Source organism: Quercus suber, unplaced genomic scaffold, assembly GCF_002906115.3.
Source record: "Quercus suber isolate HL8 unplaced genomic scaffold, Cork oak 2.0 scaffold_297, whole genome shotgun sequence".
Classification (NCBI taxonomy): domain Eukaryota; kingdom Viridiplantae; phylum Streptophyta; class Magnoliopsida; order Fagales; family Fagaceae; genus Quercus; species Quercus suber.
Window position 1 is genome coordinate 24162 of NW_027069753.1, and position 18441 is coordinate 42602.

An 18441-nucleotide genomic window follows, 5' to 3' on the forward strand; every position below is an offset into this window, starting at 1 on the left:
GCATGGAGCGAATGCCCAATATACATAGCGCAGTAACGCAGTACCTTCGTATGGCCTAGGTATGGTGTGATAGTTGTACCGGGTACCCGAATCCTGATCCAAGTATGCCAATAACAACTTTCGCAACCTTTGGTAAGACTCCTCCCAATCCCCAAATATCTTAGCAATTGCCTTTTGTTTTGCATCCCATACTTTATTATAAGAAAGCTCATGATTATAATTAGTATGTATGATCTCCCAAAGCTCATCAATACGAGCAGTGTGATTTTGTCGCAATTTTCCCACAATTTTTGATGCAACAAAATTAGAATTCATCATTTTACCGTCTCTTCACAGGCCCAAGGGTATACAAGTGTATGGACCCACATAAGACGTGACCATCCATAAACCATTAAGTTTAGCCTTCATGAATGCCCCAACGTACCACTTGCAGTTGTCATCAACACACACGGTGCACGATTTAGTTTTGGTCAACCTCTGGATTATAAAATTTCTATTATCAATTGCTGCGTATATTGTTAATGCACGCTGCACCGCCTCTTTATTTGCAAAAGTCAATCCTTTACAAAAATGCATCCCATCTTCCCAAGTAGAAACAAATGGTATCTGAAGACGTGAAGGATCAACCATATTTTTCCAAGTATTTGCGTAGAATGAGTCGGCAGGAGGTCTGTAGCCAGTGGTCGTATTTGTATCATGTTGGACGCCAATATCATCGTCTGCATCACCTTCATCATGGTACTCCATATTTTCCTCTTCAAAATTGGGAACGACTTCATGGTCATCCACATCGTTCTTAAAGTCGCCTCGCTCAATCCTTTCTTCGTACTCATCCACACCATCAATATTTTCACCATTATTCGCAGTATGATCTTCGTCTTCGTCTTCCTTCTCTAAATGTGTCTCTTGAGGATGAAGGGTTTCACCAGTATTAGCACCATGATCTTGAAATGGGAGCATATAACCTCACATTGTATACCCTCCCATTGTAGTGCATCCATCATCTAGGGCTGTAAATTGTAAAGATGTAGTTGTTTGTTGCACCACCTCAGTATCAACTTCTGCAAGCAGCTCCAAACTTACGTACAACTTAGCAGTATTTACTTGGGGCACTTTCTGGATCCTATTAAACATCATCTTTACATGTTTGTCTTCTTTGATCACCATATACCCGTAATTTATCCGTTCATGAAGGACTTCTTGTGGGTAACAATAAATAATCTTGATGTCATACCAAGCATGGTTCAAATTCAATTCGTCCATTAGTTTCCTCTTCAAATCATTCAATGTCTCCAACTTACAATGTATCATCATGTAGTAGCATTCGATACCCGGCCCTCTAAATGGGAATCCGTCAATCTCTCCAAGATTGTCAAGGGGTCCACCGTAGTATACATTTATATCAATATTATTTAGAGATTGTGAACCAATTAGATAGTCAAGTATAATATGTTAGTGACATATTTTATCTCTTTCATTTAACATCAATTACAAAACCTTTTCTATCTACTAAAAGTACAAAAATTACAACTTCTCACCCCACAATTGCATATACTCACCCCACATCACATACAATTAATTGGCTCAATCATTCATTTCATACTCAAACAAATAAAAAAAAAAACTAAAGACAAAACTCACCCCCATTACAAAATTTCAACTCAGCTCTAACAAAAATATAAATAAAAATATCAAACCAAACAACAAAAGTCATGAGGATGTGCAAATGAATGAGTGCAATTATGTAACATCATCATTCCAGTGCAAGAAAATTCATGGCATACCCTATTACACTACTATTAATGAAATAACATAGAGCAGGGTTCAGCAGACAAAAAAAAGAAAACACTAATGTGAATATGAACATGAGCAATCAAGATTAGACATATCATTTAATTTCAAAATCAAGGCATTAATATACAGTCAAATATACCAGATGTGATATACAAACTCAAATTTACTCCAAATTATGGAGAAAAGGAAGCAGATAACTTCACCGAAAGCTAGCAAAAAGACTTCTTGGATCATGAATAAAAAAAATATACATATATATATATATAAAGTGGTATATATATATATATATATATAAATCTATATAAATATAAATATAAATATAAATATAAAGTGGTATATATATATATATATAAATATTGTGGGGCCAAAAAATCAGGCAGCCTCGGCCCACCTCAAACCAGGCCCAGAGGCCCATGCCGAGGATGCATGTGGGGTCCGAGGATAAAAGTACGACGTCCAACCCCCAAGGAACAGATCCGAGGACGACCCCGTCCTCGGACATCTGAGACCTTAGAAGTACACGAGCACCACACCACCAAAGAGGGGTCTTCTTAAATATCCAAGGAGGAAAAGGCAAGTGCCATGCGTCGACAACGGGAGCACGGTGGAGGAGTAAGTCCAAGGCGAGCTGTCACCTCCACATTAAATGCCCACAACTAACGTCCTGGCCGCATTAATGAGGAGGGGATTATAGAACAGTGTTGCCTTGGTTGCCGCAACCCACAGGAAGAATGGGAAGGTGGCTGATGGGACAGGTACTCAAGTGGTGGCCTAGTTGCTCAACAAATGTAGGGCTGTGATCAATGGGGAAAGGAGTATATAATGTAAGGGACCCCTCTTAAGGGGGGGAGGTCAGAAGAATAGCAAGCTCGCCGGAGAAAGGTCGAGGAGCATCATTGTTCACGTCTATCTGAGAACTACCACGTATGGTCGTTACACCCCTTACTAAGGCCTAGTTCTTGACCCCGCTCTCTACAAATTAATTGCAGGGCTAGCTGGGCTTAGGTTCACTCCCGTAACACACTGGGAGGCCTGAACTTGGTCCCTACAAATATATACATATATATATATATAATGGTTAATACAAATAAATATTTTATTAGGAAATGTCATGACAAATTCAATGCAAGCTACACCTTCTAAAGCAGTTATATACACTAAACAACTAGCTAGAGAGTGAGGAGACCCTTACCTGACATGAGGATGTGCAAATGTACTGCTGGGATTGTATGAGAGTGAGAGGGGGAGTGAGAGAGGGAGACTACAATGAATGTTGGGCTTGTATGAGAGTTAAGAGAGGAGCAATGTTCTGCTACTGAATGTGTATGAGAGTTGAAAGAGGAGCACTGTGTGTATGAGTGAGAGAGGATGTGCTTTTAGTTCTAAGAGAGGAGCAATGTGTGTTGAGAGAGAGGACTACTGAATGTTATGCTACTGAGAGAGGACTACTTTTCATTAGAAAATGTGACCAGACATTACCAGACAGATGGGACCAGATATGACGCCGACGTGGAGCAATTAACCACATTTAAAAATCAAGTATCTGAGACTCGGTTTCACTTTTAGCAAACCAAGTCTCTAAGGCTTGAGATCCAAGTGGTGTCTATGTGGCATCTCAGCGCACAGAAATTGAGGCTCTAATACTCGGTATATAACTCAAGTCTTAGAGACTCGAGTTCCAGGTGTACTCCATGTGGAATGTGGCCACGTCAAACTGGAAAAACCAAGCCTCAAAGACTCGATTTATAAGGCCAAAATCGAGTCTTTGAGACTCGATATTTTAGTAAATTATATAGTTTTTGAACCGGGCCTACTAACTATATAGTTGGAAAGTTACACTTAGTTACCCATTTTCGCCCCTGTCAGGTTTTAAAAGTTTAGAACAATTGACAAACCGTGAAAAGAAAATTGTCTTAGTATAAATCTTAGAGTCCATAGGGAATATTAGATAATGGTCAATGTGCTGCAAATCGGAATACAAGAAAAAGGAAGTTGCAAGTTTAGAAATTCGAAACATGCCAGGTTTGGCCAATCGAGAAGAAGGCTTGACTAATCAAGATGTGGTTATGCAAAATTTTAAGTTCAACCCATTAGCCTAAACTTGTATGTTAGAAGCCTAAATCGTGATTTGCTTGTTGTAGTATTTAAAGGACATTATAAGCTAACCCTAGCAGAGGTTTTTAGAGAGAGAAGAGTGCTTCTTGTGCCTCCTATTGCAGATATAGGGTTTTTGTGCTCAAAGTTCTCTAAAATATTCTACCGGCAGTATTCCTTGAAGAAACTCAAGATTCGGTGTTGTAGAAGTTGCTGCTATCACTAGTCATCAAATGTGCTAGAGATTTAAACCTTCAAGGGTGGTCTTAGAGTCATAAACAGGAGAGTTTTTGTTACTAAAGGTTTGAGTGGGATTTTAGAGTCACAAACATGGGTATTTGTGTTTGACAAATTCAAATAGAAAAGTCTGAATTCGGAGTTGCACGTGGTCGTGTGAGTAAGTACTACAAAAGGTAGCTTTAGATTTAGGGAAAAATCTATCGTAAAACTTTCATTCTATCATAGTGAATTTGTTGCCTTGAGAATAGATTAGGTTAAATCCTCCCCAGGTTTTTTACCTTGAAACTATTGGTTTTATTGGTTTTCCTAAGTAATCATATCGCTTGTCTTCTTTACTTTTCCGCACTTTGTGATATGATTGTTTGTGTTTAACCTAAATCTCATAATAAACTTAAGTATCAACTTGGTTATTTAATTAGGTTAAACAATCTAAGTGTATAGAGATCTAAATAAAACAAACAGAACCTATCGTCCAAGTGTTTCCAAAGAGAATTTTCATATTGAATTTAAAAAACATCTAATGAGATACTTGCTAAGAAGCTTTTATATATGATGGTTGAAGCCCAAAGTCAAAGGCATGACCGATAAAAATATTGGAGCTAATTTCATTTGTCTTGAGATGGAGTTTTTTAATGCTAAATTATTCCAAAATGAATTTTTGTTAAACTCATCTTTCTAAATTCAAGTAACAAGGCCCACGTTCATTAACAAATAGGACCAAACCCAGTAAGATTTTAATAAAATAGAGGCCCGATTCGTTTTGTAGTGTTGCTTGGTACTTTTAGAATAAAACTCATTAAAAAAAATTAACTTGGGTTATCCTAATAAAAATCAAGACAAGTTGACTTTTTACATGTTCTATATCTTTTTTTTTTCTTTTTTTGGTTTATGAGATATCTCATAAACTCTCATGAACCAATAGTAAGGTGTGTGGAGTTTGGAATCTCAAGATTTACTACACATCTTTCAAGTCTATTAAACCCACTATCTAAGTGTTCCTGAAATCACATTTTGTATCAAATTCGAATTTAAAACACATCTAATGAGATGCTTAAGTAGTTCCGTACTTGCTTAAAGGTTTTAAATATGATGGTTGAAGCCCAAAGTCAAAAGCATGACGAATAAAGATGTTGGAGCTAATTTCATTTGTTTCTTTCTTTTTTAATATAAACTTGCTTGAGATGGAGTTTATTAATGCTAAATTCTTCCAAAAGGAATTTTTGTTAAACTCATCTTTCTAAATTCAAGTAACAATGGCTATGTTCGTTAACAAATAAGGTCTAACCTAGTAAGCTTTTAGCAAAAGAGAGGCCCAATTACTTTTGGAGCGTTGCTTAGTAGAGACTGGTAGAAATTTTGGGCACGCATGGGTATTTCACACTTTCTCATGGCATAGCTCGATATTTCGAACTCGTCATTATGAAAAAATTTAGTCTCTAGCTCTCTACTTAGAATAAGTTTTATCTTTTAAGTCTCAAACATACTACAAAAATAGTGTTTATATCTCGGAAGAATTACCCAAGTAAATCGAGTGAAGTCATCTATGACAACTAATATGTACTTCATCCTTCTTAGACTTTGAACTCTGGCTAGTCCCATTAGTGATTAGACCAATGTGTAGTAACTCTAATGTTCTAGATATCCGAACCTTACTTATTAATGGATGTTGAAAATTCACTTGTTTACTAGTCTAACATGGTCCATAGATACTTTTCTCTATCTTCTCGAATTTTTGTAAACCTACAATAGCCTCACACTTAGAGATCTTTTCAATTTGTTTGTGACTAGCATGTCTTAATCGTTGATGCCATAAGTCCACCTAATTGATCTTCATACTATAGTACTTGTGATTGATGCTTGGTTTATGCCATAGCAGTTATTAGCAGTCCTTATTCCAACACAGATGTAGTCACCTCTGTCATCCAGTATCTCACATTCATACTTGGTGAATAGCACATTCAGTCCATTATCACAAATATGACTGATATTTAGTAGATTTGCCTTTAACCCATCCACATACCACACATCTTCAAAGACGGATAACCCTGGTACGTCTATTATGCCATGCCACGAATAACTGATTTGCTTCCTCTTTCAAAGAGAGTCTTGAACAAAGCTTTGTTACCTATTATGTGCCTTGAACAACCACTATCCAAATACCACAAACAAGTATCACGTACTATTAAGGCAATCAGTGCAGTATAACAGACATAATTATTGCAATTAGTAGTTATACCAAGGTATTTAAGAATAGGATTAGAACAGTTCATTAGCCATACAGTCCAAGATAAAAAAGATTCAATTTTCAATCTAATTGAATTTAAAGGAAAGACAAGAGAATCCATGACAATAGGGGTCAAGGATCAACTCAGGGTTAAACTACCTAATTAAGAGCTAACGCACTCTTATACCACTTATTTGTTTGTTTAGACCCTTTAACAAACAAATTAGTTCAACCTAATGAATTGGCCAAGTATCTACTTAGGTTAATTATGAGATCTAGGTTAAGCACATACAAGCATATTACTTAGTGTGGAAAAGTAAAGAAGGCAATAATATAATGACCCATGAAAACTAATGAAACAAACAATTTCAAGGTAAAAATTTGGGGATGATTTAACCTAACTATCATTGAGGTAAACAAATCCACTATGATAGAATGGGAGATTACAATAGATTTAAACCCTAAATCTAAAGCTACCACATGTAGAATTTACTAACACGACCATATGCAGCTCCAACTCCACGAATTCTTCTATCTTGAATTTGTTGAACACAAATTCCCTGTTTGTGACTTTGAGATCCCACTCAAAGGTTTTAGATCACCATCAATAGTAGATCTTTATGCAGCATTTTGTTTCCACCAATTCTTGATTGTAGATCTCATTTCAGCAGATTATTGTTGAGTTAGAAGGCACAAAAATCTCTTAAATCTCATAAGAGTAACTCACAAGTCTTCCAAGAGCTTCTAAAACGTAATTAGGATTTTCCTTTTATACCTTGTAGCGTTGGATTGAAACCCTAAACGTTTTTGCAAGTTAGGGCCTAATTTAAAATCTGTAGAACACGATTTCGATCGGCCGAACCTATCTTTCGATTGATTGAGTTTCACAGAAATTGAACTCTTCTTTCTACAACCCATCATGAGTAATGTCTAACACCTAATCTAGACATATTTTGATCTCGATTTGCCAACATACATAAATTTAGAAATTTAAACATTTAATTCTAAATATTTAGAACCAAACATAGTTGTTTAGATTATTGAATGAAGGCTTGAATAGGTTAAAATGTAGTCGAACCAAAAGATTATGCTTTATTTTCATGCTTCTTGCGCACTTCATCAAGTATTTATCACCTAATTATAGGGGTTACATACCTATATATATTTAAAAGAAATAGTCATAATTTGCGCTACTACAGTCTACAGCACAGATTTATGGCCATAACGTTGGAGAATACACATAAATCAAGCGCTTTTACAGTTTCTAGCACTATAAACAATATTGTTTCGAGCTTCCTATTCTTTAGTTAGCAGCATTTAACTGCCTCCTTGGGACCATGGTAAATGCGCAAGCTTAATTTATAATAGAAATATTATATTTATAATATTTTTACAATATTTTTATGCAAAAAATATAATGTTATCAATGGCAAAAAAGTAATTTTACTTTACCAAAAAGAAATAAAAAATCTTCCATATTAATTCTATTTGGGAAGCCGGTGGCTGGCTTGACTAGCTAAAATATTAAAACTTTTCTTCTTTAAAAAAAAAAAAAAAAAAAAAGTTGATTGAGAAAATAAAAGGCTGCAAAGTAGGGTGTTTTGAGTAACAATTTTTAGTATTTAAACACTATTACACATTTTTTTACCACACATATTTTTAAAAATATAAATAACATTACTATAACAATATTATTAAAGGCACCTAAGTCTTTACGTGTGGGTCATAGTACTCACCGGCAAATTATGAGAGCCGCAATTCCCTTATCTATGATTCTATATATTGCTCTTCCTCACCCTTTTAAAACTTTTCTTCTTAAAAAAAAAAAAAAAGTTGACTGAGAAAATAAGTCTTTACATGTGGGTCATAGTACTTCGCTGGCAAATTATGAGAGCCGCAATTGCCTTATCTATAAATTGCTCTTCATCACCCTTTTAAAACTTTTTCTTCTTCTTCTTCTTCTTAAAAAAAAAAAAAAAAAAAAAAAAAAAAAAAAAAAGAAAGTTGACTGAGAAAATACGTGTGGTTCATGGTACTTCACGCAAATTATGAGAACCACAGTAGACTTATCTTTTTTTTTTTTTTAATGATACACAGTAGTCTTATCTGTAAATTGCTCATCCTCGCCCTTTTTTTTATTGAGAAGAAAAAATATTGCATCATCCTCACATTTTGAAAGTCCTATCACTCACCACTCTTTTGTTTCCGGCTTCTCTAGTTCGACCTCGTAAAAGTAAAACGCCCCCTAGCTAGGCTGAGTTCTACAAGCTTCAACTTCACTGTAAGTAGATACACCTTCTCTCTCCTCTCTCATAGTATCTCTCACTCTATATATAGAATTTGTCTTGTTTGGTTTTATCACAATGAAACAATAATCAAACGGTTTTTTTTTTTAACACGGATTGAGATCTGGAGTTATTGCACCCTGCAAATTATCCTTCAATGAATATTGAAATTTATAAAAATTTACTTTTAATCTCAATTCTTAGATTTTTTTTTTGGTTTCTCACCTAATTTTCTTGAAATTTTTCATTAGAGACTAATCACTGTTTGTGATGGGTGGACTCATAATTAAGTAAATCACTAGCTAGAAAATTTTTTCAAAATACTGGTAATCAAACTTCAACTAAGAAACACCTAAATTAACTTAATCAAACCCGAGACAGTCACTTAAAATCAAGTGCCCAACCACTCAGCCATCCCCACTAGGTTTGTTTTTTTTTTTTTTTTAACCCTTTTAAACTTTTTATTTTTGATATTTTTGGCTCACATTAGCATGGTAACTAATTACAAGCTATATTATGACTTGGCCTTTCTACTGGGCCTATTAAGCAACTGCAAGGCCCCTAGTGGAAGGGACTCATGGTTTTAAAAATCGGATCGGACCGGCCGGTCTGACCGGTTCAACCGGGAACAAGCCTTCAATCCAATACGGTTATAGCAAAAAACCAGAAATAACTTTAAAACCGGTAAACAGTGCAAACCGTTCGGTTCAACCGGAGAACCGAAAACCGAAAAGGTCAAACCAGTTTTGCAAAATTGCTCAAACAGATCTGCAATGGAGTTTTTTTTTGCAATAAAAATTTTCTTTTTTCTTAGATCTACTGATGGTGAGGACAGATTTTTGCAATAAAGTCTATTTTCTTAAGATTGGCTATGCTTGAGAGAGAGAAAATGACTAAATGTTCATGCTTGGCGTTGAAATTAGCATCTTGGAGTGGTATCTATAGATCTTCAGTGAGGAAGAGAGGAACCGATGATGGTATTGTAGAGATAAGCAACAGATCTAACTTCCTGAGCGAGAGAGGGAGATATGGATTTTGCAGAGGAGAGAAGACTGGAAAAATAGTCTTCTGATGGTAAGTAAAGTGGGGAGTGTACACAGTGGAGTGCAAGATTTATGAGGTGTATACCACGTATTAGAGAAAAAAAAGCAAGAAAACAAATATTAAAGAAAGATTAAACGTGTAGCTAGGAGGGGTGGTGTGGGAAAGTAGATTGATAAAGGACTCATAAGTCAGTGACTTGTCTAGTCATCTGACTTTGGGTTTTTTTTGTTATTTATTTTTATTTTTTTTTTAATTTAAATTTTCTTGAATAAATAAATAGTTAAAGACTTAAGGTTATACTATTGTTTTTACAAACTAAAAGATGAAGCTTATTTTTTGTCAACCATTACTGACAGGAAAATAAAGATAGTATGAAAAAAAGCATTTTTTTTATTTTTATTTTTTATATTTTCTTATTTTTAAATAAAAATTATTTTAATATATTAATTAAATTATTTATTACATCATCAGTTCGACCATCGATCAGACTCCGATAATTAACTCTTTTTCGGTTATTCCTTCGTATCGGTTTTTTAAAACCTTGAAGGGGCTTCCAAAATTTAAAAAAAGAAGAGGTAGTAGGCCAAAAAAAAAAAAATTAGTGTCAGATGAATTAAAAATATTCGGTACATCCTTTTAATAAAAAAAAAATAAGAGCAAAAATTTTGGTAGATTCAGTTACACGTTGGTTCTAAACAAAATCATTACCCAAAAATAACATTATTATCCTCTAAACAAATCAAAAATCAACCAGATAAACTACAAATTCAATTTAAGATACTAACCACAAAACAATCACAAATCAAAACAAAGAAAACAACTCAAATCCCTAAAATTTTTACCATTCCCTCTGCTTCTTCCTTTCTGCTCTCTGCTTTCTGCCTCTCTCATTCTTTCTCTGATTCTCTCCACTGTTGTTGGCTGCCTAGCCGGCTCAACTGCTGAAGCTTCCTCCGTGGCTCCGCGTCTCTCAACTGCTCAAGCAAGCTTTCTCCGCCTCTCTCATTCTTTCTCTGATTCTTTGCTCTCCGCCTCTCTCAGTTGCTCAAGGTTTTGAGTTTTGAGGACTGAGTTATCACCGTATCAGGTATAATTTATTTGGGCGCTTGGCTTTCTATTGAGCCTGTTTTGTTTATATTGAGTTGAGTTATGTGGCTGCCTGGATCATGGCCTCGTTCTGTTAGTTTGCATCTCTCGCTCCTTTCTTTTTTTTTTTTCTTTTTTTTTTGTCTTCTCCTCTTCTCCGCTCATGAACACCAGAGACCAGACTTATCATTTCTAAGCATTTGGCTTCTCAGTGCATTTTCAAAAACGTGTGGGATGTGTTTATTTTTTTTGAAAGTAACGTGTGGTTGTGGTAAAACTTAAGGCATTGAATTCTATTCAGAATTCACGTGAGAGTTAGTGGGATGTTTGACCTTTCATACTTTTTTTCAATTTTTTTAACTTTTAATTTTTAATATAATGGTTAGATAATTTAGATTTATTTGTAATGGATTGGGCCATTGTAGAAGGATAAAGATAAAGATGAATTGGGCCTAAATAAATATACTTAAAGACATAAGATTTAAATTCAGCAATATATATATATATATATGTATGTATATATAAGATTTTATAGAACGGTAATTTCGAAATGGTATACTGGTATTCACCAGTATCAAAATATATCATTTTCCTGACTAAAATGAAATGACTTCCAGTACAAAATTGACTCTCTTGTTATAAATAGGATTTGTTTTGTGTTTTTTTTTTTTTTTTTGTGGGTGGGTCTTATTAATAAGCCTTGTGTTATGGCTGTGCTTAAATCTTTGTTATGCTCGTGCTTAAATTTTTTTTTTTAAATTTTAATCATGTTTATATATATATATATATATATTAGTTAGTGGTAATATATTGAATAAGTCTTCATTTATGCAGGTTTAGATTACTAAAAACTTGTTATTGTTCGGTGAAACTACAACAATACTTTTTATATAAATCAGGTTCTATTTCTCATTTGCTCTACACATGAAAGTTATTTTTTTATTTTAATTTTATAAATATGTTGTTTGATTAGAAATGTCTACTAGAGAGATTAAGTGGATTAGCTATATTATCGATTGAAAAGGAGATGTTGGAAGAACTTGAATACAAAAATTTAATTAGTCAATTTGCATCTTAAAAGGCAAGAAAAATAGATTTTAAATAAAACATATTATAATATAAAATATTAAATAAACATTAATTTAATAAATATATAAGTATAAAAAATGCCCCATTTTTAGTTCTCGCCTTAGGCTCCAAAATGCCTAGGGCCGGCTTAGAAGGGGCCATGTTTGGACTAAGGGGCCATCCCCCCCCCCCCCTCCCCGAAAAACTTTTTTAGAAAATTTACTTTTGTATTCCTGTAAACAAAAATTTGAAAATATGATTTCAAAATTTATATACTTGCCCACCTCCCCCCCCCCCCCTCGGGGCAAAAAAAAAAAAAAAAATTGACCCAAATATAAAAAATATTTGACCTGTCCTTTTGCCCAGTTGTCCCAAAAAAAAAAAAAAACCTTCAAATAAACCAAAAATAACCAATCAAACAAATCACAAATCTAAAGAAAAGAAAACAATAACCTTAAGGCAATATAGCATATCAGACTCTTCCTTCTCTAATTTGACCTCTCTCTTCTCTAAAATCTCTCCTCAATCCTCTCTCTGCTTGCTCTAAGATGTGTTGTGTGAGCCCGTGAGGCAGATCTTCAACTAATTTTTATCTGATAAATGCTAGTAACTGATAGTGTATTAGTGTGTGAACTTGTGGCTATCATTTTCATCGAAAAAAATAAAACAAAACAATTGTGTTGTTTTGTGTGAATGGTGAACTTGTGAATGCCTAAATGGGTAGAGGGGGTTGTGGCATGTGTTTGCTATAGTGCTAGATGGAGTATATATATGTGTCACCTTTTGGTTCAAAAGAAGTAACTAATGATAAAAGCTGTACTCATCCCAAAAAAAGAAAAGAAAAGAAAAGTGTAAGGTATGTCTAAATAACACATGAAGAGAACTCATTCTACTATATATTTAATTAATTTTGTGATACTCATTATTTCCCTATCTTATAAATCTATTGTTCCAAAAATTGGTTCTAAACAAAAACCAAATAAACATTTATTTTTACATTGGATAAAATCTCACGACTTTACAAGTCAAGAAATTATTTGAATGTTATGTAATAAATCCTTATAACTTATATGACTTTTTATATGGTTTCTAGACAATGGAAAAATCAACTATAATGTTTGATTTTTTGAAAGAAAATACAAATAAATTCGAAGTCATTACTAATATCCTATTTTCTGAATATCATTGAACAACATTTTGAAGAATTGCTATTGATTAAATAAGTATTAGTTCATTGCAACATGATTATATATTTTTGTCCACAAATATGTGATTAAGATGTTAATAGACGTTATGAAATTCAATGAATTTATAGTAAGCCTCCCCCCCCAACTGCAGATCCTGGTTCCATATGAGAATAAAGTAGCGATAGTGAGCTATATGGGAATTAATAAAATTTCCAACTCAATAGGTGTGAATTTGTTGTGTATGTTGCATGATTCCTTATTCTATCTCATGCATGATTTAGAGACAGAAAAAAAAAAAAAATTGTGGTCTTTTTAAACTATTCTTTACGTTCTCGTATTTTTATAAACAAATATTATTTGGTTCTTTAACTCCTAATACTTTCTAATTTTTCTTTTAACTCTTTCGTTTCACATTCCGGCAAGCCCCTAGCACCCAGATGCTACGTTTGAGAGATTCTGCAGTAGCAGTAAGCTATTGTGTGAGAGATTCCCGATCATGCGAATAAACAAATATAGTAATATGCACTTCCTGCGCCACCTTCAGTTCAATTTAACCATGTAAAGTTGTGATTTCCAACAAACTTGTGTTGGGTTTAATTCCATATCAAATTTGATTGTAATTTCTTCAATCATTTTTTCTATATGTATGTGGGTTTATTTGTAAGGGATGAGTATGAGAGATCGGTGAAGAATCAAGATTCAAAAGATGAATCAGTGTAATTTGTGACTAGCTCACGAGAGTAACTTGCGAAAAGGCCATGTGCGAAGCACATGCTAAAGAGTCATGTTAGGCTGTCAAGTTTGTGAGTGGTTTGCGAGAAGGGTTATCCCATGAAATACCAGTGAAACATTTTGTTTGGCAAAAAATTAAGTTATTTTACCAAATTCTTTACCCACACTATAAATACCCTTATTACCCACGAATTGTAAGGAGTGCTTTTCAGAGAGAAAACCCTAACAAATACACTTGAGAGTTAGAGATTGTTATACCCAAAATCATTTACACAATCATGTTGAGCCACATTAACATAGTATTTTGGTCCACTTCGGTTTGGCTAATAAGTGAAAGTCTTTCTAAACATGAAGGCTATGAATAAATAAATATAATCTTTAGAGTAATTACTCATTTGTTTTAACATAAAAACTTTTAAATAAATTGCATGAAGTTGATTATACCTTCTAGAAAAATATATATAATTTTTATTTAACAATTCAGTGCCCCCATGAAATAGTTACTAGTACATAGAATTTCAAAATCAAAACTCTTCCATATATCTACTAGAAAACAGGCCACCTTCTCTTTAATTCAATATTTTAGTCACCCTACCAGGGGGAGAAAAAGAAAATTCAAAACAAGAACTTTTTTTTCCTTTCTTGCTCATAGGAATTTTGTGCTAATCATTCTTTGTTATACATGTATTTCAGTTAAATATTGAGTACATATTAATTATGACCCTAAAGTTTCATTGTTCAAATGTATGAGAAGGTATTTGGTGTATCGGACATATGTAATCAACTTCTCACATAGGATGGATCTCATATTAGCAGGGTCCACCCCCATGAGAGGGTGGTTACATATGCTCTATCACTATGGACTCAACTCAATTATACTTCGAAAATTTTAGCCTAGCACTACTAACATTAGATAGTGGTTCAGCTGATCACAATTTTTTTTTTACCTTCTATTATCCATCCTTCACCGATGCCATTGAATATATTAGATGATTAATTCTCAAGTATGTGAATTCAATTATGCACCACTCATATTCTTGACATGATGAGATGCTATTCCAGAACATTAATTGACATAAAGGTGACAATGATCCAATTATTTAACAAAAATACCCCATTTGTCCTTCAAATGGAGAGACGTGAGCCATGACAACATCCCACTGAACATTTCGTACAATGAATCTCCACCTCTACAAAGAACAACCAACCATAATATCTGTGTTTAATGTTCAGTGATTTCTTACTTGGCTGCAACTTCTTTTAAAGAATAGAATATCCATAGTGGAAAATCCAACAGCAGATCACTACCCAGAATTTTCAAAGAAAACATTTTTTAGTGGATATCCAACAAAATTTCAATTTACGTGAGATTCCAAGAGTCCAGGACTTTATATTAAGTTGCAGGCTTAGAGCAATATCCAACCCAAAAACAAAAGTTATTACATGGAAAAAGCCAAACAAATATATAATGAAGTTCCATACAAAGCTATTCCTAGGAATTGGGATTCTCTAACAATTTATGTTCGGTCAGTTGTTTAAATTAAGCCTTTAGTTATGCTTCCTCTTTTCTTTTGTCTTGTATGATTCATCTACACTCTTTTAAACTGTTAGAAATACTGAATAATTGTATTGTATTTCTTAGTGAAAGAATATACATGAGTGCTTTTATATAGGAGGCATATGAGTGCAGTACAAGTAAGAGTATAATACAAGAATGTGTACAATACAAGTAATCTAGTTGGGTTTAAAGCCCACAACACTATACACGTTAATAGCCCCTCTCAAACTCAAGGTGTATGTGAGACCAACTTGAAGTTGTTAATCAAAGTACAAAGGCATCCCTTAGGATGTGACTTGGTGAAGATATCTGCAAGTTAATCTTTAGAGGAGACTGAAATCAACTTGAGAGCACCATGGACAAGATGATAACAGATAAAATGGCAATCGATCTCGATGTGTTTAGTCTGTTCATGAAAGACATCATTGTAAGCAATATGAATGACACTCTGGTTGTCATAATAAAGAGGAGTAGTAGAGGATGTAGACACGCCTAAGTCTTTGAGAAGCCATTGTAACCAAAGGAGCTCAGATATGGTATCAGCAAGGGCATGATATTCTGCTTCAGTACTAAAGCAGGTCACATGAGTTTTTTTCTTGCTTCGCCAATAAATAAGAGAAGAATCAAGAAGAAAGCAATAACTAGTTGTGGACCTGCGATCAGTGAGATCTTTTGCCCAATCAGCATAAAAAAATGCACGGAGAATAAGAGGAGACTGAGTAGAGTAGAAAAGACCATGGAAGAGAGTGCCCTTTAGGTATCGAAGAATGTACAGAACAACAACATAGTGAGTTGATCATGGAGTAGACAGATACTGGCTCACCTGGTGAACAACATAGGAAATGTCTGGACGAGTAGTAGTGAGATAAATTAGGCTGCCAACCAAGAGTTTGTAAAGAGAGGGATTAGACAATAGTTTCCCCCTTGAGGGAGTCAGATGCGTATTAAGCTCAATTGGAGTGTCAACAGTCTTGCTATCAGTGAGTCCAGCTCGAGACAAGTGTTCAAAGGCATACTTGGCTTGAGTAATATAAAGTCCATCTGTAGAATGAGTGATTTCAAGACCCAAGAAGTAGTTGAGATGTCCAAGATCTTTCATCTCAAATTGCTGACTGAGAAAATCCTTGAGTTTTTGAATGCCACTAAGGTCATCACTAGTTATGATCATATCATCCACATACATGAGAAGTAAAATAGTGCCTTTGTCAATGCGATGAAGAAATAAGGTAGAATCATAATGACTGGCCATGTAACCCAAGCGAGAGATGGTAGAGCTGAGCCACGTATCCCTCGTGTGTTATTGTGTTCTATACTTTATGCTTTCGCTTTCGCTTCCGCATCCATACTAGCATATTCAATATGGTGTATCGATGCTAATATTTAACATGGTATCAGAGCCACCTTCTTGTGGCCATGGTTTTCTATCCTTATGGTATATTTAAGAGCAATCTTTGTATTCCTCGGTGTTTTTTTCGCTACATTCATCTTCTTTGATTTCCTATTGTTGCCGTCAAAACTCTCCGGTATAGTCATGCCATCGTTAGAATTCGCATTAACACTGCAAGACCATTGCCTTCCTCAAACTACTGTAACAAAGCCAAACTTCATTCAAGAGATCTTCTCAACCTTATCAAATCTCAAGCTTTCATCAAGCTTCCATCTTGAGTTTGAGAGGGGTTGCTAGAGATATATTAGCCCATTAGCATAAGCCCAACCCTAATTCTATTTTGTATGCAAGCCAAGTCTTCTACTTGTACTAGAAGTCTATTAGTCTAGAGTTTAGTCTACTTAAGGGTCATCAAATAGCCCATGACCCATGGGCTGGCCCAATAGCCCGCTAGCCCACCAGGCTAATGGGCAGCCCAGCTCGGTAATATTGAAGCCCGTGGGCAGCCCAATAGCCCAATAGGACAGGCCATGGGTTGGTTTTTTTACCCATGGGCGCCTGGTGGGCCGGCCCATTAGCCCAGCCCATTAGCCCGACCCGTTAGCCTGACTCATTGCCCAAAATTTATGAAAAAATAATATTGGGGTTGGGTGGGTGAGGGATTGAACTTTAGACATTATAAAAAACTTTAATACCACACTAACCACTAAATATTTGGAGTGATTGTGATACAATATGCATAATAAATATATATATTTTGGTATTAGTTTAGTAGTATGAAATATTTGAAGAATATGAAATAAATATACAATGTGCATAATAAATATATATATTTCCTTTAAGCAAGAAATATTTGAAGAATCAAATATTTGATTCTTCATATATTTTGTTTAATGCTTAACGGAAATATATGATGAATCAAATATTTGATTCTTCATATATTTCCGTTAAGCATTATAGCTAGGAAATATATGAAGAATCAAATATTTGATTCTTCAAATATTTCTTGCTTAAAGGAAATATATGAATAATCAAATATTTGATTCTTCATATATTTCCTTGCTTATCAGAATTTGTGTGTGTGTGTGTGTGTGTGTGTGTGTGTGTGTTCAAGTATCCAATGTGTGTGTGTGTGTGTGTGTGTGTGTGTTCAAGTATCCAATCTATAAATACCTATACCGTTTCTCTCATTTTACTCACAAAAAATCTCTCAAATCAAATTCAAACTCTCTCTAGACTATTCTCAAATTTTCATCTCTTATTATTTTTGCCCTCTTATAGTTATATACTCTATAGAATAATAGTATTATATTTTTATAGTTATATTTATACAATTACAAGTATCAAATAATCAAATTCTTCAAGTTGGAGGCTTGGAACTTGGAGGCTTGAGCATCCAATTGCATTTGAAAATCAACTTCTCCAAATTGGAGTGGAACTGTGGAAGCTATTTGTCTCAAAATTCGATTGATTGGGTAACTTCTTTTCATAACTTTTATTATATACTTGCTGTCTCATTATTTTTATACACTATTTTTGTTAGTTTTCAAAATTTTAAAATGACTCATAGAAATGATCACATCATACTAGATGATTTAGATGAGCAAGGGCAACATTTTGAGTCAATTGGCTCCCCCACATCCCCAATTTCCCCTACATCTAATGTTCAAACTAATAATAATACTACACTTGGCTCAAATCCAAGTTTTACTAATAAAAAATTAAAAAGTGAAGTTTGGAAA

At 34.3% G+C, this 18441-nt stretch overlaps 1 protein-coding gene across 1 annotated transcript; it reads right to left on the reverse strand.

Annotated features, from left to right (window-relative positions):
* Window positions 1–16108: 16108 nt before the first annotated feature.
* Window positions 16109–16561, reverse strand: LOC136071254 (uncharacterized mitochondrial protein AtMg00810-like). Its single transcript, XM_065782302.1, has one exon. It carries the CDS (start codon window positions 16559–16561, stop codon window positions 16109–16111), a length of 453 nt encoding a protein of 150 aa, XP_065638374.1.
* Window positions 16562–18441: the final 1880 nt, after the last annotated feature.